A 26,953-nucleotide genomic window follows, 5' to 3' on the forward strand; every position below is an offset into this window, starting at 1 on the left:
TCAGCATAGAGCCTGCTTTGGATCCTCTGTTCCTCCCTCCCTCTCTGCCCCTCCCCTGCTCATGCTCTCTCAAAAGATAAATAAAACATTTAAAAAAGAAAAAAGAAAACCATGAATTCACACTGACATTAATAAAGTGAAGATTTGATTAGGTGCAGGATATATACATAGCTTCAACTATTTTCCCAAAAAATATTTACAAAGAAAAACCCAGTAACCTTACAGTGGAAAAGCATGATAGGTAAGCAAGAGATCAAAATCAAAATGAACATCATCAGAAATGGGGCAAAATGAAATTGTGCACTATCTGACAGAATTGGTTCAGTAATATTCCTGCAAAAGAAATGCAACTAGAATCTAATCACAAGGAAACAGATAAATCCAAATTTAGGCACATTTTACAAAATAATTGGCCTGTAACCTATGGAAGTCGAGGGTAGCAAAAGTCAAGGAAAGACGGAGGAACTGCTCCAGAGCCAAAGAAATGAGAGACTCTGCAACGTTAAGACAACGTGTGACTTTGAACTGGATCTATATAAAACATCACTGGGACAATTAGTGAAAATTGGGCAGGGTCTGAGGAAGTAATACACCAGTGCTAATTTCCGCTAATTTCCTTATTTTGATGGTTGTATTGTGGTTATATGGAAGAATTCTTTCTTTTTGGAAACGTAAAATTACTGGAGGGTGATGGGGCACCATGACAGCAGCTTACTCTCAAAGCAGAAACATTTTATTTGTACAGTATTTACAACCTTTCTGTAAGTTTGAGATTGTTTCAAAATTTTTTCTTTAAAAAGCAGAATGCAGAGAACTAATCAATAGATCATTCTTAAAGAGCTGATAAAGTAATTCAATGAGATATAGAACTCCAAAAAACATAATTTTAATTATGATGAACTTTGTCCAATTCCTGTGTCTGCTGTGCACATACAGGTTCTTCAAAACGGTTTTAGTTTTGTCATTAATTGACCCAGAAATTTTTTTCACACGACTTTCAGAATCGTACACACACACACACACACACACACACACACACACACACTCACTCACTCCTATTAGGGTGGTGATAATGTTCGTAAGTGCTGTTCAGTAGAGAAAAACAATGTGAGTTCTATTTTTTTTTTAAATCAAACAAAAATGTAGGTATTACTATAAAAATAACTTCTCCCCCTTGTGGCAAAAAATGAAAATACATTTTACTGAAGAATCCTAATATAGAGGCACTTAGTATTACTCCTTCTAAAGTATTTTCACATAAACTCATGTGATCCTCTAAATAGCACACAACATTTGCAAACAATATACTTAGAGGTAGTTTCACAGTTCTCTTAGGTCAGCAGTGTCTAGATTCTGTGTGGATACTATTCTCTATAGCAAAAAGCTGCAGGTTTGATAAAACTGCCACAACAAAATACTACAGTTCAAAGGAACGAAATCTACCCACAGTATAAAGATTAATATGATAGGCAGATAAAAAGGGATGGTTTCACTTAAAGGTACCTGCCTATTTAAGATTACAAGGGCACCAAGAAGGCTTCCTACCTCTCAAAGTTTAATCCAAAAATTTTGAAAATCCACCATTTGAGATTAATTCCTCAGAGGTGGTTCCATCCAATCTGCAGACTTAGAGTATTAATACGAAGATACGCTGGAAGGGATAAGACATTTTCCTTCATTTAAGATTGCTAATAGTTAAAATAAAAGGAAGTCATTCATCTGAGCTATAAATAAATGAAACTTAACTTACTCATTCCAGATTCCTACACCTATTCTTAACCTTCCACACTTCTTCCAATTAAGTCACCAGTCACTGATAATTCTATGTTTTACTGACCTTCCAGTGATTATAAATTTAAGTGGTTTTTCAAAGTAAACTTAATTCCAGTTTCAGACTTTTAAATTAAAAGTGGCTCAGTTGGATACTGTTTCTTCAACATAGTAATATAAATATTAGTATCCTGGCTAAAATGAATTATTGACAATTTTAATACATGTTGCACAGTACATATTAATATAGAAAAATACATGTTATCAGCAGCATAATGTTGACCATGTTCTAATCCATTCCACCTGCTCAAATATTAGTGCAAATAATTATATATTTGTAATGCATCACTGCTGTCTAGCACAAATCTATGCCTTCTGAATAAATGACTTTCCTCTGAGGTTGTTTGCTGTTTGGAGTATGATGTGATATATTCATATTTAAATTGGCTTTGTACGGTGAGGCAGACTGCAACCATCTAAAAACACTCAAAAAATGAATAAGTATGGTTAATTACTTTTCTCTCCCGCCACAAGTGATATTCATCTCAAGAACTGAAGTTTACTGTTATCACCCAAATATTAGTGTTAAAGTATACAGGGCCAAATATTCAAAAATATCAATCTTGTTAAAGCCCAGAGTTATCAGCCTAACTGCTCCAAATCACCAATTAAAATTCTCACACTCTAACATGTCAGGTTTCTCTCTCATATACACTTGAGGAGTTGTTTCCTCCCTAAATTTGGAAAGAGAAAGGACTGACCAGTGGTAAGAATAAAAGTTAAGAGTCTTAACTCTTAAAAGATTAAACATGCATGTTTCCCCCTATATTTTCACTCCAGCATTAGCCATTTAAAAACTACCAAATGCATTAAATAATTAACACAATTGGCAAACGTATGACATTAAAATAGTCTGTGTTTGAAGGTAGAAATACTGATTTGCCCATATTTTCCAAGGTAGAGTTGTGATTTACTCCTATGTTATAAAACACTTGGACTCTTTCTTCTGTAAAAGTTAAGCAGATATAGTACTGTAATTGTGTAAAATACTACTACAGAGAACTTTTTGAAAGATTTCTATTAAGTACAAACTTAATATTAAATTAAAATTTCATGACCACTTATAAAATTTTAAAAACCAAATTTAAAAAGTATGACCACACATTGGGAACATTAAAAAATCCAACAGTAAATGAAATACTGATCCTGTGTATCAACTTCATAGCCTAAACACTACAGTGGGAAACAAACATTGAATGAGAAGGAAATTAGACTAAGGAAAACTAATGAGTCTATCAAAATAAAAGACCTATTTAATGTTACATAAGGAGAATAGTGCACAGAACATCAAGAGTGAGTGAGAAAGATTTAGGTTTCAATCTGAGCCTTTTATTACCTACAGACCTTTAGCAGGTCTACTTAATGTTTTTTGTGGCTTAGATGTTTCATCTGTCAAATGGAGATAATACTACCCAACTCCTAAGGCTGTTTTGGAATCAAATGAGATCATGTGTACAATGATTAGCATAGTGCACTGAATTTGAACCAATAAATGTAGCTAGAATTATCTTTATTATGCATCAATATTTAAAAATTGTTGTTTTACTTTATGTAGAATTATTTAGTCTAACAATATAAACTGGTCTTTTCCTCCAAAGCACATAACGTATTTCAGGACCGAGTTTCTCAAGCGGAGAGAAGTACTACCGAATGGAGTATACTGAAATTAACTGGATGAAAGCTTAAAGTGCTTTTGATATCAAATTCTCCAATAGAAATCAGGAGAATTCAGTACACTTCTAGAAAGTACCTCACACTTCTGAGTCAATGAATAGTATGTGGGTAATATGAAACCTACTTTTGTATTGATAAAAAAAAAGTTAAATCCCAGATTTGAGCTTTTTAAGTTAATAACAAATTATGCACAGAGTGAACCTTGCTGACTCTCACATAACAGTTGTTCAAGCATGTTTTAGGCACTACCTTATAAACATGACCACCTTAAAAGGCTTTGTGGCATTTCAGGAACCAAAATCTCTTTATCTGGATACCTGTAAATATTCACCATCTTAGATGAGAAAAAGGCATTTTAAGGAAGCAGTACATTCTCCACTTTGAATCAATCTAATAATAAAATTATTTCACTGTAAGCCAGAAGGCTGATGTTCAGATAGTGAAAATTTAAAGTGAAAGAGGAAAGAAAATCATCTAAATATATCATAAGTTAATGTATTTAGCAGTTCTTTTTTAAAAAAGGAAGGTGCTAGGTACTTGCAACCATGGAGATGCTCAAAATGAGGCTAATACTTGTCTTGAAATAGTCAATGAGTCATCTGTCTAAAGATTCATTCAACTGTTATTTTATAATTCTTCATAAGGACTATTCATCTACTGTGGTCGACTGTCATTTTCAATACCATAACTTAAAGAGGCTAAAACCTGTGTCCTGTATTTTAACATAATATACTTAAGTTTCAGAAAAATAATTTGCAGTGTTTTGGAGCATATTTTCCACTTCAAAACATTACATAGATATTGTCTGTTAGCTCCTGTAGAAATGCAGAAAACTATTAAGGATTCTCTTTAATCAAATGTTGTCTAATGTTACTAATATACAAAGTTCCATTATTGCTACTTAAAATTTTATCATGTGCATTTGAAAAACATCTTACTTATTGATCATCTTTTTTGAGTCATAAATTGTGGGCAAAATTTTATAGTGGTCATAAATATAAAAAATGCTTTAAAAATTGGAATAAAAAGAATGCAAGGAATGCACAGGGCTTTATAGAACAAAATTTTTTAAAGAAAGATAATCAGTTAAATTTCTAATCTTAGAAAAAAAAAGTATTTTTCTTCTAAAAAAAAAAAGGAGGTGAGAAGACCTATAAAAAATAAGGAACATCTTAAAAACTTAAATAGCAATAATTTAGAAAATTAAGTATGGATATCCTTAAGATGTAAAAAATGGAGTGAAATAAAAAAACAATTGCAGGGAATTTGTTTATTAAGCATTAATGTTAACACTTCTAAATTAAGTATTCACTTATGAGTTTTCTTTGTCACTGCCTTGGTCAATGGACATAATGGAAAATATTGCACAAAATTCAAGCATGGAAATAATAATTAACAAAATATTTAAGCAACATGTTTATGTTTTACATTTAAAAAAATTAATCCAAACAAAATAATTTGAAGCACTTCTCTGATTTGGAAGTCTTAAAATGTTCTCTTGTGTTTTATTTAAGATTTTGTTTTCTCTTTCTCTCTCTCTTGTTTTTTTTTTTTTGTTTTTTTTTTTTTACAAATTGACACTGTACAAAGAGTTCAAATGGCCAGTAAAACTACTGCTTTAAAATTGTTGGCTTTAAGTAACAGAGGTATAATTTGAATTCACATCAGAGCTTTCTAAAATGGCAATAGTACAAGCATATGACTTTCTCTAGTATCCAAAATCTGTTCTGGCTCTCCCCTTGGCTAGGGAATAGAAAACTAGACAGCTTTCTAAAGCTGCCATAATTTTCTAAAATGCTTTGATAAAAGTTGGCATACTTTGTTTCTTTTGCTTACCTTGATAACACTGGGCTAAACAGAAAATTAAGAAAATTCAGTCAATAGTAACTTAAACAGTAGGTAGTGCTGGATCTGGAAGTTTTGGTAAGATTGATGACTATTCAGAAACATAGTCTTAAAAGAAAAGTAGTTTGCCAAAATTAGGCCAAAAAGCCTACATTAAAGGAAAAAAATGCCAAGAATGAGCTGAACATTAAAGTTTATCTGTTCTTAGAAGATTGCGAACAACACAAAGGGAACTGAAATACTACACACAGATAAGAATGAATTCTTGCAGAGCAAGTTTAGAGAGATTGTAGAGTAAATAGCCTTGCTAAATTTCCACTTGACGTTTAAAATTTTATAAGTGATTTATTATGTCACCATATTAAGCCAATTCAGTTAACTCCATTCAAGAATTGCTTCAGAAATGCCTTGAAAAAGATGACAGAAACTATAGATCTGAAAAGCAATCAGTCTTCACAAAGCTTGTCTCCAGACTTAGAATATATAATGCTATCTATCAATTACTGATTCCCCTTAAAATAGATTATCAATGTTCAGCCATCCCATCTTATTCCAGTTTAGTATTAAGAAAGTAATCTTAAAGGGCTGCATTGTTGCTAAACACTGTCAATATTTCTCATATTCACCATTTAGACTATACCTCAACTTTACTTCCCTTATAATATTAAAATAATGAATAAATATGGTCCTTCAGTTAAGGTCCTCCACCTTACCTTAGGTGAAATATAAAATAAGGTAGACTTATTAATTTCTTGCTAGCATTGGCTTAAAATCTGTTTATGAAATAAGAAATAGTAAACTTTAAGTTTTTTTACCCAGAAAGCAGATGTATTCTGATCCACTCCTAATATCTACATAAAACATTTCATCATATTAGTTCAGTTTATAACATTTTTCTTGGAATACTATTGTTGTACCTCAGGGAAAAATCCAATTAACCAACTACAGAAATTATGCTCAGTTGTTAACCTTTTGAAAGAGGCAAAAGTTCTTTAAGAAAACCTAAAATAACAATTGGTTAACAATTACCAAGTGCTGAAAAGGTCTTTAAAAATTGGTAAATAATAAATGCAGTTTTGCTGTATTTTACCATCAATGAAAAATAGGATGGTGAAACTTCCCAATGGAATAGAATATGTCAAAGAACATGAACTGGAACAGTGATAACATCTCATTTGTCTTCTGACACCAGCATTTTCCAGGATGAAAAGAGTGACACGTAGTTTCACATAATTTGAAATTTAGAATTTGAAATTTGTTAAGTTCAAGAATGGAATTAAAATTTAACTTAAGGGGAAAAAAGCAAAATATGGCTGGGTAGTGTCCAAATTTCAAATAAAATCTCAAGGGTAAGTATGGCTGCTGTTTTTCCAAACAGTCATTTTTCCATAAAATGTTGGCTGTGTCATAAGAAATCTCCTGTGCTTTCTGTCAACCAAGACCTGCTGAAGTACAACATGTTTCCCTTGTAAATTCAACCTCAGCTGAAATGTCGAGCAAGGCGGGCAGATCTATAGTCAGCACGAAGTTGTACGAAGGAGTGAAGAATGTTTTTGTCCAGATTAGCAAGTTGTTCTCCTGAGCAGACTTGCTTTAAATTATCTGGGGCGACTACCAGAAGATTGCAAAGTGCATGCAGAGTATCAAAAAGCTGTAATACCAGTGGGATCTGAATTAAGGAAAAAAAAAAAAAAACAGCATTGAAACAAAACGATTTCTAGTTTTACAATTAGTTTTTAATCCTTCTCACTTATTTACTGTTATTCAGGAGTTACTAATGTGGGAGAGGTTCAATATATTAAAAAAATTTTAAAGCTTCAGAAAGTATTAAAACTCAAATATTTCAGACATTACAAAAACGTGGTATAATCTTTTTGAAAAGATATATAGTATGCCAGTTTTCTTCAATAGTTAACAATCATTTATACTTCTGTGGATTAGAATTAGTTATCATTAATTTAGCACTTTTCTTAAATAATTTAAACCTTAAGGAAAACTGATTTCAGAGAGATGTACATGAAGAAAGAACATATTTTCCTGATGTGTGATATATACAGCTTTAGTTATGAAAGTCAACAATGTCATTTGAATTGTGGAACTGAAATATGGCCTTGTCTAAAATAAAGCACAAAGCAAAAATGTGTTAATACTGAAAATATGATTGGAACAACACTTTTCCAGTTAGAAAATGTTAGATCTGTCTCGCTACAATATCAACAAGTTGTAAACTTTTCAGTAATGACAGTAAGTCAGCATGCATTCTTAACGGTCTGACTTATGTTCCTGAGCCTACTTACAAGCTTCAGATTTGTGAATACGTACCTTGAAGTCTTTGGCACACTTCCTATATTCAGCTACATCACAAATTGCTAACATGCCACCCATACAACTGTAGGAATATTGTTGAAGATGCTCATAAATAAGTCGATGAAAACGTACGCCAAGTTCCATCAAAACTGTATCCACATTCTTCCCATCCATGGAATTTTTAATCTTTTCCACTTGCTTTCTCACGTAAGCACAGACTTTAACACAGGCCTGTAAAATTTTTTCTACACTTATTACATAGAAATGGATATCAACTTAGATGAGGAGAAAATACATATAGTGTCTCACTGATTTCTAAGTATAAAAGAAAATAACTTAGAGCACAGTAAGATGCACCAATGAAAATGTTAATGAAATTATTAAGCAAAGCAGATATTCTTACTAGTATATTGAATCATTTTACTCACATTAGTATATTGAATCAAAACATTGTTTTCATCTTCTGGCTTAAAATCTGTTTTCTTTTGTTCTGCAGCCAAGATATGCTTCATCTGTCCAATCATACAATTTAACGTCCTAGAGAATTGAGAACACCATATATTTGATCCCTTTATTTAAAAATTTTTAAAAAATGTTTGTTTATTTTTGAGAGAGAGAGAGAAAGAGACAGTGTGAGCTGGAGAGGGGCAGAGAGAGAGGGAGACACAGAATCTGAAGCAGGCTCCGGGCTCTGAGCTGTCAGCACAGAGCTTGACGTGGGACTCGAACTCAAGAACTGTGAGCTCATGACCTGAGCCGAAGTCAGACACTTAACCAACTGAGCCATCCAGGAGCCCCTTGATCCCTTTATTTTATATTCACTTTATATTATTTATACTAAATTGAAATTATTTAATTTCATAGCTCTGTAAAATTATTTACTGTTGGTAGACTTCAGATTTTAGAAAAAATAAATTCTAGGTCTTGCTATCAATGAACTCTGGTTTTATTTAGATTCCCGCTCTTGCCCAATACTTTATTTAAGGTAATATTAAAGATCTTAGAAATCTGTCACTAATTTATTTCCTTAACAATTATATACAGAGAATGGTTAGCAAGAGGGGAAGATAGAGGGTTTAAGACAAATGGCCAACATTTGGAAGCAGACGTGAGAAGCATATGAGTTTACACTCTAAGGACAAGCAGTAGGCTGAACAAGTGGTACTAAAGACCCAGTTGAGAAAGGAGAGCATGGGTTTGTAGTGGTACCAATAACATCTGAGTTATGTGATATTCTCCAACAGCAATCAGTCACCCAGTTATGGTAATAAAAGAGACTGCACTGATCCAAAACTTAGGATCTGTAAGATAGTTATAGTTAATGGAAATATATTTTAGGGGAATTAGAAGGGACTAATTCAAGAGCTGGGTCAAGCAACCTAAGCATAAAAATAAAGTAAAGCTAGGAAAAGGGTAATTGGCAAACGATTAATAAATTAAGGGCTAGAGCTCCTGCTGAGGTCAGAAAGCAGGTTGTGGAGTTGGAAGAACAAGAGGTTACGAGCAATGAGTGGGATATTCAAGTTTGAGGTTTTTGTTACCAATGATAACAAGGTCTAGCAGGATATGAGAGTAGGTAGCTAAAGTGAAGATGATCAAGAAAATGAATGGGTCAGACACAAGGAAGTGGAAATAACCTACACTAAGGTTAAAAGAAAAACTGTGAGCCTGTTGCCCAAATTCTCAATAAATACAGGGGACTAACATAAATGACTGAGAGACAACAGCAATAAGAAAAGATGATGTGAGCTTCAAAGGCAAAGAGGTTCTGACCTAATACCCACAGGTGGACACTGGTCTGAAAATACCAGAAGGGATCAGGTGGATGCTCTGCTTCCCTCTTTTACCCATTATCCATGGAAAATGGGTAAAAAAAATTAGAAGTTCACATTCATGAGACCACTACAGATCACTGTGCTTTCAATTGGTCAACTAGTACAAAGACTTTGAGACCAAAGCTTAAAAATTTTTTTTAATATTTATTTATTTTTGAGAGACAGAGCACAAGTGGGGAGGGGCAGAGAGAGAAGGAGACAGAATCCAAAGCAGGCTCCAGGCTCTGAGTTTGTCAGCCAGAGCCCGATGCGGGGCCCGAACTCACAAACCGTGAGATCATACCTGAGCTGAAGTCAGACGCTCAACTAAGCCAACCAGGCGCCCAAGACTAAAGCTTATATAGAAAGATATTAAGAAGATGCCTAACAAATACATCTTTCCTGTACCTCTGAAAGCTTAATGTATCCAACCTCCCCACGTCCCAAATATGATTTTTAGGTATTCTGAGGCAAACCAAGAAGAAACAAATTAAGTTAATATGAGGGATTTAGGTTAGGAAAATACACACTTCTTGAAGGGATGATTATAATGTATATAAACATATTACATTACGTGAAATACTGTGTATGTATAATCTCCTGTTGTCCTGACTGAAAGCAAAAGGTAGAGGCCAGTTTTTAGGATTATTCTAAGCATATAATCAGTAAATTAAGCTCAGTAATTAATTCTATAACATGCCCTTTTCCCAGTTTTATTCTTTAACTTTATTTTTCTTTCCCTCATTATCATATACTCTACGGTATATTGATCTTAGTGAAAAGGTAATTGGGAGATGACCTGCAAATTTGATACTACTAATAAAGTAAAAATTATTTACTTTTTCACAAATTAGAGTGAATTCCAGGCTATCCTTGTAACAGCACTGTTAACTAACTTGCACTCAAATATGCTTTGTTGAATAAAGAGAAAGGAACAGAATTACAATATATAAAGAAGATATGCCCAAACCTAGTAGCAAGGGCTTTAGCATTTGAATCCTAGCTCTACCACTACTAACTGTGCAATCTTGAGCAAATACTTTATTTCTTTAAGCCTCCATTTCCTCATTTGTAAAACAGAAATAGTATTTTCTACCTAATAAATAACACAAGTGAAGGTCCTTAATACTGTGCCTAGCACACAGCAAAAGCCTGATAAATGGTAACTGTCATCATCATTAGTAAGTATAAGACCACCACATCATCTCAAGAAAAGAGACCCACTGCTCTATACCGTAAACAGATAATTAACTACAAAAACGGTTACAAAAATTTTTGAACACAGAGTTTGCATTCACTTAATGAAATTTACTTACAGAAAATTAGCATATTTATTTAAAACATTTCAGACATAACCCTGAAAATTCTAAATGAAAATAAAATCCTCTATGTTACATACCATTTTTAAGGAGTTCTGAAAGAGTAGGAGAAAGGAGGAGGAGGAGAAAACGGTGGCTTCCAAGAATAGTTTTCAACTGAATCTAGTTTAAAAGAATCTAAACATACTAAAAACCATTTTCGTGCTGCATTTATAATAGTGTTTTTACAAAAATTTTAAAATTTTTAAAAAAATATTTATTTTTGAGAGAGAGAGAGACAGAGTGTGAGGCAGGGGAGGGGTAGAGAGAGAAGGAGACACAGAATCGGAAGCAGGCTCCAGGCTCCGAGCTGTCAGCACGGAGCCCGATGGGGGGCTCGAACTTTCGAACCGTGAGCTCATGACCTGAGCCGAAGTCGGACACTTAACCAATGAGCCACCCAGGCGCCCCTAGTGTTTTTACAATTTAAAAAATATAAGAGGCAAGCGGGGGGTGCCTGGCTGGCTCAGTGGGTGGAGCATGTGGCTTTTGGAGGACTGAGAGTCCAAAGCCCACGCGGCGGTGTGGATTTTAAAATAAAATCTTTAGGGGCACCTGGGTAGCTTAGTTGGTTAAGCATCTGACTTCAGCTCAGGTCATGATCTCATGGTTCATGATTTGAGCCCTGCATCAGACTCTCTACTGTCAGCACAGAGCCTGCTTCCAATCCGGTCTCCCTTTTCTCTGCCCCTCCCCTACCTCGCACATGGTCTCTCTCAAAAATAAACATTTAAAAAAATAATAACATAAAATCTTAAAAAAAAAACTAAAAATAAAACTAACAACTTGCCTATCAATGCCAGTATCCAATTTCATCTCCATTTGTTCAATTATTTCTTTTTTCTTCTGAAGGCATTCAGATAACTTAGGAGAAGAGCTATTCAATGTTTAAAAGGAAAAAAAAATCACGTTAGTAGCCTTATAACTCTGAAAGTTTTTCATATGCATATGTATATTGTTATAAAAATTTATAAATACACAAACATACATATATATTATTTTAATTTGCTTGCAAATCCAAGAAGCACGTAAGTAGTAACTACAGTGCCCAATTCAAACTAGGAAATTATGCAGTATTACTATGCCTAATAGTCACACTAGGAAAAATTAACCATTTAGAAGAGAAGGAAGAGGAAGATTTAGATTCATTACTTTTTTTTTTAATATATGAAATTTATTGTCAAATTGGTTTCCATACAAAACCCAGTGCTCATCCCAAAAGATGCCCTCTTCAATACCCATCACCCACCCACCCCCCATCAGCCCTCAGTTTGTTCTCAGTTTTTAAGAGTCTCTTATGCTTTGGCTCTCTCCCACTCTAACCTCTCTTTTTTTGGATTCATTACTTTCATCTCAGAGAAGATATCCCTCAAGAATATAAATATATGTGATTTTGAAATTTTGGGATTGTTTTGTTTTCTTCTTGTTTTGTTGTTTTGTTTGTTTCCTTTTTAATTAAATAACAGTAAAAAATAAAAAAATAAAAAACAAAAAATCCATTGGATAGCTTAAGAATATAATCAATTATACTAATTAAAGTTTGGAGACTACAGCCAATCCAGTTGATTTAGCTTTCCTACACTAAAAAATAATTTTGACAATCATATTTGCCTTCTGAATGCCACCTAAATGTCAAAAACACACAAATATTAAGGAATATGCAACTCTAACAGTTATGTGGATTCTTTGCTATGTGGCATTACAGTTCTTAAATTAGTACATTTCCTTTCAAGGTGTGATTTAGGGATTACAAGTGATCTTATCTTTAAGACTGTTTCTAGACTAATTTTTTGGCATATCCATGTTTACAATAAAATGTTTAAAATATTATCTTTTATATATTGTTCATCTTGTAATAGTACACATATAATTTTATAAGGCATGTTCACATATACTCCACCTTATTTAATCCTCACGTGCTTGAAAAGTTCACATAAACTGATAGGAAAATACAAACCAAACCTTAATGTCGTATATTAAAATCTGTCCTATTAATCTCATGAAATTTTTGTTGTAAGTCTTTATATGTAGAGAACATTATAATATTCACTGACATACCAACAAAAATCAATTTGACTAACCTTATTAGTGGCATAAGGTGATCATTAAACTGCTTGTCAAAAAGATGAAAAATAGTATTGGCCTGTTGCACAACATCCAAAAAATAGAGATTTGCATTCCTAGAATCTGAAGAAGGAATTCCTAAAATTGGAAGGCATGTATGTATTAGAATCACACTTGAAGAAATTCATCTTGCTAACTGAAAAAATGAATGTGATATTATGAGTAAAAGCAAATGCTATTTTAATAAATCAGCAATGATTTTTGTGGACAGAAAAGTAAAATTAAGCTTAATAATAAAATTAATCCAAAGTTTTTACACATGAAGTTTCACCATCTACTCAGTTTTCATTATTTGCTGAGATAAACAAAAAATGCATCAATAAATGAATCATCTTGGTCTATATCTTTTCTTTCCTACTCTCTCATGCCCAGTGGTTCACATGAGCCATGAACCACTTCCACCATTTTTCTTATAACAAGGCCTCATTATCTCAGTTAAAATAATTTTTTTGTTACTTTCCTGGGTTCAAATCACTTTATCTTTTCTGTTAATATATTGTTGCCAGAGTAATATATTTAAATTTACACATTTCACTCATCTTGCTATTATTTCTTCAAAAATATTCAAAGTCTCCTCGCTGTCTACAAAAAAATTCTTGATTTTCCAGCATGCTATTCAGGTGACTCCACATGCTGACTCCAAAAAAGAGAGCTGACCTCTCCAGATTTCAGATTCATCTTTTTTGTAGAAGAGCAATAGATAAACTCTAAGATACATTCTAACCTTAGATGTCTATGTTTCTAGCGAAAACTAAGAAGCATAATGGGCTAAGGAAAATATTCATACATGAGAAAATAAAAGTTTAATACCTAGAATTCTTTATGGGATGATGATTTTTTTTCAAAGTTTTAAAAATGAAAACAAAAGGGGTGCCTGGGTGGCTCAGTTGGTTAAGTGTCCGACTCTTGATTTCGCCTAAGGTCATGATCTCATGGTTGTGAGACAGAGCCCTGCGTTGGCTGCATGGAGCCTGCTTACGATTCTTTCTCTTCCTCTCCCTTTGCCCTTCCCCCACCTGTGCACATGCTTGCACACGCTCTCCCTCTTTCTCAAAAAAAAAAAAAAAAAAAAAGAAGATACGATAAAATCACCAAATAGTAAGAAAACTAAAGACTCCAACACAAACTTAGAAAGAAAATTAAGTCAGTACACATGTAGAAAATACCAATCCTTATTATTAATGGAAGATACAAAAATTAAGGTAATATTTATGTGTGTTTTCAACCATTAAATTAAAGGTTTTTAAAGAATATCCAGAGGCACCTGGGTGGCTCAGTGGTTGAGCGTCTGACTCTCGATTTCATCTCACATCATGAACCAGCAGTATGGGACTGAGACCTGCCTCAGGCTCTGTCCTGAGCATGCAGCCTGCTTAAGATTCTCTCTTCCTCTGCCCCTCTCCCTCACTCATGCGTGCGCTCCCTCTACATAATTAAAAAAAAAAAAAAAAAATCCCTTTATTCTAAAAAAATATTCAACACTATGCAAAGAATTAGTACAATCATAAAGGTCAATAACAGTGTAAATTACTGCAAAAAAAAAAAACCCTTTTGCAAAACTGTATATGTATAGAAAATTTGAAATTGGTAACACACTTTGTGTGTGTGTGTTTTTGTAAGTAAACTCTGCCCTCAACGTGGGCTTGAACTCATAATTCAGAGATCAAGAGTCACATGCCCTACCAACTGAGCCAGCCAGGGGCCCCAGGTACCACACTCTGAACTGCTAATTTCACTTCCGGGATTTCATACGAAGAAAATAATTCAAAATAAGGAAAACACTCTAAGCTCTACAACGTTCACTGCAGCATTATTTATATTACTGAAAAGATTCAAGATATCTAGAAATAGGGGATAGTTAAGTTTATTTAACTTTATTATATATATGCATGACAGAATTTTATTCTATCATTAGAAAAAACAGCATTTAGTAAATACTAACTAAATGGCTGCATGGAAGAAAGTTTATGAATATAAGAAACATTCTCACCCCTAAGCCCTTCCAAATTGTGAATACATACAACTATTAAAATGAAGATGCTAGATTTCCATATGAGCTTAATAACAGGTCCTTCATACCATATGGATTCAAATTCATGTTATCTTTTTTCATTATCTTCTTTAATCTTCATACCTTTGAGGTATTATTACCCAATACAAATTGCCACATTAAGTCATTTGCAAATGGCAAATGTTAAATACTCGATGTCAAGATCTGCTGTAATTAGGGCACCTGGCTGGCTCAGTTGGAACAAAGCATGTGACTCTAGATCTTGGGGTCGTGAGTTTGAACCCTACGTTGGGTGTAGAGATTATTTAAGAAAATGAATAAACTTAAAAAAAAAAAAAAAAGAGTATGCTGTACTTAAGTTAAAAAAAAAGCAGGCTACAAATGTTTATCTACATCATGAGAGCAAATAAAAAAATGGGTAAGAATAAACCACAAGGTTACTGAATTATGGGTGAGTATGCTTCAATGTTAAAAACTTTATGAAATGATGTGACATACAGTCAATAAACATTTTTGAGCATCTACTATGTGCCTTCTAGGTGCCAGACAATAATGGTGAATAAGAAAGATTAAGATTCCTAGCCACAAGAGCTTACATGCTGTTCTCTTAAAATACTGTCTCCAAATTCTCAATTCACTCCTTCACTTCATTCAGCTCTCTGGATCATGTCTCCTCAGACAGGCAGTCTCTGACCATCCTTCCTCAAAAAAAAAAAAAAAAAAAAAAAAAAAAAGCCCTCTGTTCCTGAATTTCCCATCCCAATTTCCCAAAACTTCTCATTAACTCTTACTCAATTTTACATTGCACTTTCTAGTCATTTGTCTATCCTTTCCCTGAGATTGAAAGCTCCATGAGTGCAGGAGTAGGCACTTAAAAGGTATGTGTTGAATTAATGAATTCTGGTTAGCGGAGGCAGATGTTAACAGATGAAAATTTCATTGCGAGAAATGCTATGAAAAACATTAATTCAGTGACGAAATAATGAGTTACTGGACTGGGAGAGGTGGGCTACATTGGCTAGTGTGATCAGCAAAGGACTCTTTGAGAAGGTGACCTCTTAGTTGAGATCAGAGGTTGAAAAGCCAGGCATTGAAGAGCTGAAGGAAAAGGATTTGAGGGACAGGGAAACACCAAGCGCAACAAGCCTGAGTGAGAAAAAAGAATGAAGGCCAGAGCGGCTGAGATAGTGAGAGGAAGTGCAATAGGAGATGTGGATGAATACAGAAGAGGAGGACAGATCAAAAGCCATGCTTTTGTGAAGTCTGTTATTATTTTCCCCCTAAAAGTAACAGGAAGTTACTAACGGGTCTTAAACAAAGAAATAATAATCAAACTGACTGTTATGTGGAGTCAGTACTGTGCAGAAGTGAGAATGTACACAGAAAGGCCAGTTAGGAGTAGACAGAGATGATGGTATGTATGTATGTATGTATGTATGTATGTATTTTAAATGTCTTATTTATTTTTGAGAGAGAGAGCGAGCGAGCTAGGGAGGGGCACAGAGAGAGGGAGACATGAATCTAAAGCAGGCTCCAGACTCAGAGCTGTCAGCACAGAGCCTGATGCGGGACTCGAACTCACAAACCATGAAATCATGACCTGAGCCGAAGTCAGACGCTTAACTGAGCCACCCAGGTGCCCCGAGATGATGGTATTTAAATTAGAGTGGCATCAGTAGACCTTGAGAAAAGTAGATGAATTTGAGTTATGTCTGCAAGTATACTAATGGGATTTGCTGATAGACTGGCTATCAGCATTCATGAAAAGGAAAAATTATGGCAACTCCTATGTTTGGGGCCTGAGCAACCCATAAATAGTAATACCTTTCAAAGACATGGAGAAAAATGGGAGTCAAACATATTTAGATGGAAGATAAAGAGCTTCATTAGGCATATGTTATATCTGAGATGCACAATAGATAGGTGGAAAGTTCAGAGGCAACTGGATTAATGGGACTGGGATTTAGGGAAGAAGTCATTATTACCCTATGAATACCAGTAAACCCAAAAGACCAAAAGCAAAAGAAAAAATTTTAATATGAATTCATTCCTTTCCAGGCTTATTTTGGAGTATTTTTCTTTCTACACCTTATATTACTCAATTGCCTCAACAAGAATTGCTGTCATCCTTATTTCTGCTCCCTTGACATTTTATAACTTATGGCATTGTACTACAGTCTGCCCATACGCTGCAGTAACTTATGTAGCTTGCCCTGCCCTGCTTGATGTAAGAAATATGAGACAACTGTGTCTTTGTGTAACTTTCAGCACCTGGAAAACCCTTGCATTAAAGAAGCTCAAAAAGCATTATTCATTGCATTGAACTGAATTCGATGTATAAAGTTGAGTATATACAAAACATTATTATGCATACAGTTAACTAAGCATGATTAAAGAAATTTAATGCAAATTATAAGACAAATAAATATACTTACCAGCAAGTCCTGTTTCCAAAGCATAATCGATATGCTCAATACATAAAAATTCCACAAGAATGGTAAAAATTCTAAAGGCATTCCTTGGTAAATCAGAAGGATCAGAAAGCTTTAAAAAGAAAAACCAAACAAATTACTCCTCAAGTCTATCTTAAAAAAAAAAAGCAACTTTTTTTTTAGCAATCAATTTCGTCTAAGATGTAGCCAGTGTTCAGATATCAAAATAACTTATACTCCCATTCCCACCCCCAATGCCTCTCTCACATACATAGACATATAGTTACAATGCTCCCTATTTGTCTACAAGTCTCCTGGCTTAGACTAGATCAGTGTTTTTCTCACCTGGATTGCAATCCATTAGTGGATTGTGACAAGAAAGAGAGGAGAGAAGAGAGAATCAATAGAAAATGAAGTATAATGTACATATTAAAACCAAATATAGTTTAATGAGATGCACATACACGCAAAACATCACACATACACAAACATACATATAACAAATGTCCCCTGGGCTGCCATGTAAAACCCATTTCCTTTTTTTTTTTTTTTAATGTTTATTTATTTTTGAGAGAGACAGAGTGAGTGGGGAAGGATCAGGGGGACAGGGGGACAGGGGGACAGAGGATTCGAAGCAGGATCCATGCTGATAGCAGAGAGTCCAATGTGGGGCTCAAACTCATGAACTGCAAGATCATGACCTAAGCCAAAGTCAGATGCTTTAACTGACTGAGCCACCCAGGTGCCCCTGTAAAATCCATTTCTTATTGTAGGTTGTGGTGAAAGAAGTTCCAGAGCCACTAACTTTAACAAAAGCTATTCTAGCAAAACTCAAAATAAGAAGGATTCTTTATTCTACTGGGGGAGGAGATGGGGAAATCAGTAGCCGATGCACTAAACTATGACAGGCTCAAATCCCAGCTTCATCACTCCCTGGTTGAGTAACCCCTTAAGATGTTATTTAACCCCACAAGGCCTCACTTTCTCATCTGTAAGGTGGGAATACTATTAGCAGTACTTATATCCTAGTCCAGAGGTGAGAATAAAATACGAAAATGCACATAGAGTATTTTTAGCACAGTGTTTGGCACACAGTAAACTCACAAGTGTTCATTTTGCTGTTGATGTTGCTGATGATTACTCAGTAAAAGAATTATTAACATCACAGTGAGAAAATGAAATCTCTATTTAAAAAGTTAGAAAATTACCTCTCAACTTCTTATAACTGCTTCCTGTATTGTTTATCAATTGATTGTTGCCTCTTTGTAGTCTCCATTCATGTACCTTTCTCAGAGTAATGATTATCATCTGATATAAAGAGGGGGGAGTTGAAATACATAGCCCACTTTAAAAGATCTATTATAAATACTGATTTGATATTACTCGATTCCCTTCCTGGTCTTCTTAATACCACTCCCCAAAGTTTATTCTTCACTAGTCACTCTAACCACAACCTTCACCTCTCTTCTTTGCTCACTGATGCCCAACAGATGCCCTTAACTAGCTATAAGCTAGAAAGGTCTCAAATCAATGACCTCAGTTTCCACCTTAAAAAACTAAACAAAGAAGGGCAAATGAAACCCAAGTAGGTACCAAAAAAAGAATAAAGAGTGGAAATTGATGAAACACAAAAGAACAGAGAAAAATCAAAGATACCAAAAGCTGATTCTCTGGGAAAATCAATAAAACTGATAAACCTCTAGCTAGACTGATCAGGAAAAAAAGATACAAATTACCAATATCAAGAATGAAAAGGTGACATCACTATATATTCTACAGATATTAAAAGGACAATAAGGAACTATCATGAACAACTTAATCCCAATAAACTCAACAATTTATGTAAAATATACAAATCCTTAAAAGACACTACCAAAGTTCAATTAAAAAGAAATAGATAACCTATTTCTAAGTCTATTCAAGAAGTTGAATTTGTAGTTAAAAAAACCCTCACAAAGAAAACCGCAGACCCAAATGACTTCCCTGGTAAATTCTCCCAAACATTTAAGGAAAAAATAATACCAATTTTATACAAACTCTTCCAGGAAACTGAAGAGGAAGGATTATTTTCCAACTCATTCTACAAGGCCAGTATACCCTGACAACCAAAACTAGACAAAGACATTATGAGAAAAAAGTATATGTATTAAGTCAATATCCCTCATGAACACAAACACAAAAATTCTTGACAAAAGTTCAGCAAACCTAATCCAACAAAATATACATGGGATAACACATGGTGAACAATTGGGGTTTATCCAAGAAAGGCAAGGTTAACTTTTGGAAATCAGTGTAATTCAGCACATTAACAAAATAAAAAGAAAGCATTTGACAAAATACAACACCTAATCTTATAAAATTACTTAGAAAACTAGAAATTAAAGAATTTTGTCAATCTGATTAAGAGCATCTGTGAAAAACCTACAATTAGTATCATACTTAATGGTGAAACAGTGAATGCTTTATTCTTTTTTTGTGTGTGTGTGTTTATTTTTGAGTGAGTGAGTGAGAGAGAGAGAGAGAGAGAGAGAGAGAGAGAGAGAGAGTAGGGGCATAGACAGAAGGAGACACAGAATCCGAAGCAGGCTCCAGGCTCTGAGCAGGCAGCACAGAGCCCGACGTGGGGCTCAAACTCATGAAACATGAGCTCATGACTTGAGCCGAAGTTGGATGCTTCACCGACTGAGCCACCCAGGTGCCCCCTGAATGCTTTATTCTTAAGGTTAAGAATAGCACACAGGGTTTACTCAAACTGCTTCTATTTAACACTGAACTGGAGGTTCTGACCAATGCAATGAGGCAAGAGAACAAAATAACAGGTTTTTATACTTGAGTAAGTAAAACTGACTTTATTGGCAGACAACATGATTGTCTATTCAGAAAATCCTGTGGAATCTACAGAAAAAAAAAAAAAACTATTAGAACTAATAAGTGAGTTTAGTTAGGTTGCAGGTATAAAATCACCATATAAAAATAAACTGTTTTTCTATACACTAACACAGAGTATCAAAAATACAAATTAAAAAAATACTACTGACATTACATTAAAATAGCACAAAAAATCCTAAACACTCAGGGATAAACCTTGTGTGCTAAGAATTAGAAAACATTGCTAAGGAAAATTAAAGAAGATCTAAAAAAATGGAGAGATATACGATGTTCATAGACCAAAAACTCAATATTGTTAAGATGTTAATTGTCCACAAACAGAACTACAGATCCAATGCAATCAAAATCAAAATTTCAAACTTTTTTCCCCTGAGACTGACAAACTGATTATAAGGCATATGAAAATATTAGAGGACTTATACTACCTGACTCAAGACTTATAGTGATCAAGACAGTGTAGTCTTAGCACAAAGACAAGTAGGTCAATGGAACAGAGTCCAGAAATAGATCAACATATAAACTCTCAAATGGTTTTTGACAAAGGTTCCCAAGCATTTGGTGGAGAAAAGATAGCTTTTCAATAAATAATGTTTAAACAGCTGGATACTAAATGCAAACAACAACAACAACAACAAAAAAAAACCCCAAAACAAAAAAACCCACCTCTGATCCATGCATCACATGACATGCATAAGTTAACTCAAAACTGATTAAAGACCTAAATGCAAAATCTTAAACTATTAAACTATTAGAAGAAAACATAATAGGAAGTCTTTGTGTCCTTGGGTTAGCCCAAGATTTCTTATATATGATACCAAAAATTCTGATACCATCCATAACAGAAAAGTGTTGGATTTCACCAATATTAAGAACTTCTCATCATCCATATTTCATCAAATGAAACACTACTGTTAAGGGATTAAAAAGACAAGCCACAGACTGAAAACATTTGCAAATCACATATCTGATAAATGAAATGTAACCAGAACACAGAACTCTCAAAAAATAAGAGAACTCAATTTTTAAAATGTACAAAAAATACCTCAAATATATATGAATAGCAAATAAACACATGAAGACAGTCAACATCATTAGTCGTTAGGAAAATGCAAACTGAAATCATAATGAGATATCACTATCCACCATTAGATTGTCTAAAATTAAAAAGACTGATCATACCAAATGTTGGAGGTCATGGGGAAGCAAATGAAACTTTCACATATTGCTGGTGGGAATGTCAAATGAAACCACCACCTTGGAAAACAGTATGGCAGTTTCTTTAAAAGAAATACATGACTCACCTGTATTACTACTAAGTCTATATCCAAGAGAAATGAAAGCTTATGTCTGCATAAAGACATATGCATGAATGTTCACAGCAACTTCATTCATTAATAGTCAAACAATGAAATCAATCTGAATGTCTATCAATAGGTAAATACATAAACTGTGGTATATTCATGCAAAGACATACTACTCAGCAATAAAAAGGAACACAGTAAATAATATACACAACATGGATGAATTCTTAAAGAATCGTGCTGAAAAAGCCAGAAACACATGTACATATATTCTATATACCATTTATAAAATACTATATTATAATATCCTATATACCATTTATAAAAAAAATTCTAGAAAATTAATCAACCTCTCGAAGACATCCTATTTGGCTTTCAAAACTCAGTCCTCAAATGTCAACTTCTTTTTGAAAATGAATCTACAGTGACATAAAGCTGTTCAGTCTCATGCAAATGAGAACAGAAGTGGAGGGAGAGGAAAGGGAGATTATAGAAGGACAAAGGAAACTTTTTGGGGTACTGGATCTGTTATCTTGATTGAAGTTATAGCTTCAGAAATGTAGATATAACTTATCAAAGTTATCAAATCATGTGGTTTAAATACATGCAGTTTACTGAATGTCAAAGATATCTGGAAGTTATTTTTTAAAAAAGGAAAAAAAGGACCAATTACACTGCCCTTTTTAATTTTAATATTTTAATTTTGTTTAAATCCAAGTTAACATAGAGTGTAACAATGGTTTCAGGAGTAGAATTTAATGATTCCTTACTTACATGTAACACCCAGTGCTCATCCCAACAAGTGCCCTCCTTAATGCCCATCACCCACTTAGCCCACCCTCCCCCACTCAACACAGCTCCAGCAATCCTCCGTTTGTTCTCTTTAAGAGTTTCTTATGGTCTCTACTTTTATTTTTCCATCCTTTCCCCTAGGTTCATCTGTTGTTTCTTAAATTCCACGTATGAGTGAAATCATATATTTGTCTTTGACTGACTTATTTTGCTTAGCATAATACTCTCCAGTTCCATCCATGCTGTTGCAAATGCCAAGATGTCATTGTTTTGATTGCCTAGTAGTATTCCACTGTATATCCACTCATCTTCTTTATCCACTCATCAGTCGATGGATAAATGGGCTCTTTTCATAATTTGGCTATTGTTGATAGTGCTGCTATAAACACTGGGCATTTTTGTATCCTTTGGATAAATACCCAGTAGTACAATTGCTGGGCTAGAGGGTAGCTCTATTTTTAAGTTTTTGAGGAACCTCCATACCATTCTCCAGAGTGGCTGCACCAGCTTGCATTCCCATCAACAGTGCAAAAGTTACACTGTCCTTTTTAATTATCCTTTAAAGCTTCCATCAACTACAAGGTCAAGTCTAAATTTCTAAGCAGAGTACACAAAAAGTTTCTGTGTACATTTTCAACTTCCTTTTTTATTACTCTCCAATGTACATTTTTATTTCAAGCATTTTATGCTGCACAGCCAATCTTTGTGTATGTCTTTTTTTTTTTTTACAGGAGGAAAGCCATTTGACATCCACCAAGGATTTATTTTTTTTTTTATTTAACATTTTTACTTATTTTTGAGAGACAGAGAAAAAGAGAGAGAGAGAGAGAGAGAGAGAGAGAGAGAGAGAGTGCAAGCGGAGGGGGGGCAGAGAGATAGGGAGACACAGAATCCAAAGCAGGCTCCAGGCTCCGAGCTGGAGCACAGAGCCCAACAAGGGGCTTGAAGCCATCAACTGTGAGATCATGACCTGAGCCAAAGTTGGACGCTTAACTGACTGAGCCACCCAGACAGCCCTATGTATGTCTTTTTATATGTAGTATTCTCTCTGCAAGAATTACCTTCTTGTAGATATCCTATGTAGCTTTCAAGACTCAGGCCTCAAAAGTTCCCTTCTTGTAATCTTTTATAAAAAATACTCTTCTTCAATTCCTTCACCAGGCAGAGCTGGTTGCATCTTCTTTGGTCCCAGCACGATATACCTACTTTGCACTGATTCTTTATATGCTACCTCCTTTCTCCACACTATTCAAAAGTAAGGTATATGTCTTTCATTTATATCCTCAATGTCTAACATGGCAGCTGGTACAAAGTAAACACATAATGTTGCTGGATCAGAATGCACTGAATTGAACTAAATTTCTATCTTGTAAGTTTCCAGACAAAGGTCATGATTTAGAGCTAGTTACTGTGACTCAAACAATATAATGTTGACAGTTTCAAGTTCGATGATCTTTAGAAATATTTTAACCTATTTCCAGCATTCAGAAAACTAGACACAGTAATTTACCAAATATATCCATAACCCCCAGATGTGTCATATCTTAACATTTTTCCAAATGTACTTCAGATCTGGGGGGTGAGGGGGTCCTACATTATAAATATGGATACAGTCCCTTAGGTACTCCTCCTTCATGGCAACCACTATCCTGAATTTATCATGCCTATGCTTGTCCACATCCCTAAACGATATAAGGTATAGTTTTACTTTTTAAAAATTTATATAGAGGTATTATACTGAATATATCTTTTCCCCATCTTGTATTCAACATTGTATTTCTGAGATTTGCTAATGTTGATACACGTAACTCTAGTCATTTAAATTGTTATATAGTTTTCTAGTGTATCAACAATGTCAGTTTATCAATTCTCTTTTTGAGGCACACTTAATTTGCTTCTAATTTTTTACCATTGTAAACAATGTGGCACATATACCTATTAGTTTCTCTAAGGAATTCTCAAGTTACTATCCAAAGTAAAGATACAATTTCTATTCCAATGGCAGTGCATGAAAATATCTATTGCTCCCCATCCTTACCAACACTTGATATCATCAGACTTAATTTTTGCAGACTGAATGAGATACTATTTTCCCTATTTTACGTTTCATTTTCCTATTAGTGAGAGTGAAAATCTTATTGGTAACTTGCATTTTCTCTATTTGTTTATGTGTAGCCTTTGTTTCCTATTGATTTATGTGTGTAATTTATACTGATTTACCATCTGTCAATATAAAATATATAAACCATATACACATCGATACAAATAAAAAATTAAGATGCTCTCAACTCTCATTTCCACTGCTTAAGAGGTACATATCTCAGTTTCTTCATCTGTAAAATGGAATAAAAACCTCACAAGGTTGTTACAATGATTAAATGAGTAATGTATACCTAAAGTGCTCTGAACATGGTATGTGCTATACAATTACGTGCCACTATTATTTGTTTCACATAATCTTCTGCTGGTAATACTAGCTATAGATACTTCTTGCAGGCTGTGACTTATCTGTTTACTTTGTCAAAGTGTGTTTGTTGGTTTTAATAGAGTCAACTTTTCATTCTTTTCCTTTAATACCTGGGTTCTTAAAACATCCTTCTCTCCCTAATGCTCTATATTTTTATAAGATAGTTCGAAACCTCCCTTTCATGTATCGATTTAATATCTTACAAAAAAAATTGGTATATTCAACTCGTAAAATTACATTAAAATATACTTCTAAATAACTTTAAAAATAATTCTGTTCTTCAAAACAAAAACTCTATTACAAAAAATAGTTGTACCTAACCAGATAGCAGATTTATATCTTATTACAAGGCAAAAATTAAAATACACAACTATATATAAATAAAATAAATTTACAATTACTCTTACCCTATGACATCTTTCAAAGGCTTGTTTGGTTTCTTGTAAAAGATTAACCACCACTTCTTGAGATAGGAAAGTTTCCCCATGAGTATCGATACTTGGCCCCAGTGGTAAGTTAGTACGTTGTCTAATTCTCTCTTTCAAATCTTGAATACTAATGGATCATGACAACAAATAAAAAGAGAACACTTTATTATACACAGATTTCAATTTCAAATGCTGTTCAACTTAGTATACATCAACAAAGAAAAATGGACTAATTGCCAGGAGACCTAAAACTTCTAATTCCAATAAACTCTAGTTCTATAAAGTGAAACAAGCCTTAATGTCTACACAGAAGACTTTCATCTGAAAAATTAGTATATTTGGAGTTAGGACTTTTAAAGTCTTTTTCAGCTCTATAATTCTGACTCAATAGCCAAAAACTCCTTATTTGGTTTCCTTAGCAAGTGGACTATTCCAAATTAGTTAATATAACTAAATGGTCCTTCTTAAACTTTAAAAATTTAATGCTTTTTTAAATACATTTAACCATTTTAACATACTTATTTCTTCATTATTATTAAATAAGATATATTAACCATAATATAGCTTTTCTTAATGACTGAGTAACCAGTCACTTTGAACATTTATTATACGGTGGTATCTTTAGGTTAAACTTCTTTTGCTCCTAGTATACCTAACTCTGGAGTACTGTGAATATTTTTTTTTTAAAGTAATCTCTACACACAATGGAGGGCTCGAACTTACAACCCTAAGATCAAAAGTTGCATGCTCCACCAACTGAGCCACCCAGGAGCCCCAACCTAATTTTTTTTTTAAATTCTCATGGTTGTTCTTTAGTTTTTTTCTTCCCTTATTTGCTGCTGCCTTTCAGATGTCACTTTTTATTTATTTTGAGAGAGAGAGACAGAACACACGTGCACACACACGTGCACACGAGCACAAGCAGGAGAGAAGCAGAGAGAGGACAGAGAGAGAATCCCAAGCAGGCTCTACATTCCATGCTGAGTCCGACGCAGGGCTTGATCTCACAACTATGAGATCATGACCTGAACTGAAATCAACAGTTGGACACTTAACCTACTGAGCCACCCAGGTGCCCCCAAGATGTCACTTCTTATTCCTAACTATAACTTCTCCCTGATCGTTATGTAGTATATGACAAACTGGGAATCAAGAAAGTGATTTGAGTGTCCTCTGGACTCTAATTACATGGCTCTGCATAAGTCATTCTGCTTCATACTAAAAGTGACTGGGTTCCACATAGTTGAGATCTGGATAACTAAGATGCCACCAATTCTTAGAACAAATCATTTTCTTCTAGTATGTGAATAATCCCAGGCTTTAGGTATTAATTAAGTAATTTTATGCCCAAGTCATTAAAAGCTCAGGGTACTTAAAATGTAAACTATTTGCTATTTTTTTTTTCCACACCTGCAACAACAAAAAATGATGTGCTTCCTAGTTAATAACCTGGAATAATTTATTCAGTCTAGGAAAAAAAAAGGCGACTATTTATAGTGCTGGTATTCTGCTTTACATTTTAATTACGTCATGTTAGGTCATTTCAATACATGGTTCAAGAGACAGGATTTGATCAGTGGTGTCATAAATAAGCTGGGTTAAATGAGTTCTTCATAGAAAATTTCAGTAACTGTCAATATTTGACAAGTTTGTCCAAATACAATAAAATTCTTAACATCTT

The 26,953-nt window shown here is 34.1% G+C and overlaps 1 protein-coding gene across 1 annotated transcript in view; it reads right to left on the minus strand.

The window, feature by feature from the left end:
• Positions 1-711: 711 nt before the first annotated feature.
• The window catches only part of EXOC5 (exocyst complex component 5), a 61,525-nt gene continuing 35,283 nt past the window's right edge, over positions 712-26,953 (minus strand). Inside the window, exons 12-18 of the mRNA XM_060619914.3 lie at positions 25,252-25,399; positions 17,399-17,507; positions 12,910-13,030; positions 11,619-11,705; positions 8,085-8,193; positions 7,672-7,887; positions 712-7,018 (exon numbers count right to left, since the gene is read on the minus strand). Of these exons, the coding sequence (XP_060475897.1) occupies positions 6,830-7,018; positions 7,672-7,887; positions 8,085-8,193; positions 11,619-11,705; positions 12,910-13,030; positions 17,399-17,507; positions 25,252-25,399 (979 nt within the window). The 3' untranslated portion in view covers positions 712-6,829. The remainder of the gene's footprint in view (positions 7,019-7,671; positions 7,888-8,084; positions 8,194-11,618; positions 11,706-12,909; positions 13,031-17,398; positions 17,508-25,251; positions 25,400-26,953) is intronic.

The sequence above is a fragment of the Panthera onca genome, chromosome B3 (genome assembly GCF_046562875.1).
Source record: "Panthera onca isolate mPanOnc1 chromosome B3, mPanOnc1 haplotype 2, whole genome shotgun sequence".
NCBI lineage: Eukaryota > Metazoa > Chordata > Mammalia > Carnivora > Felidae > Panthera > Panthera onca.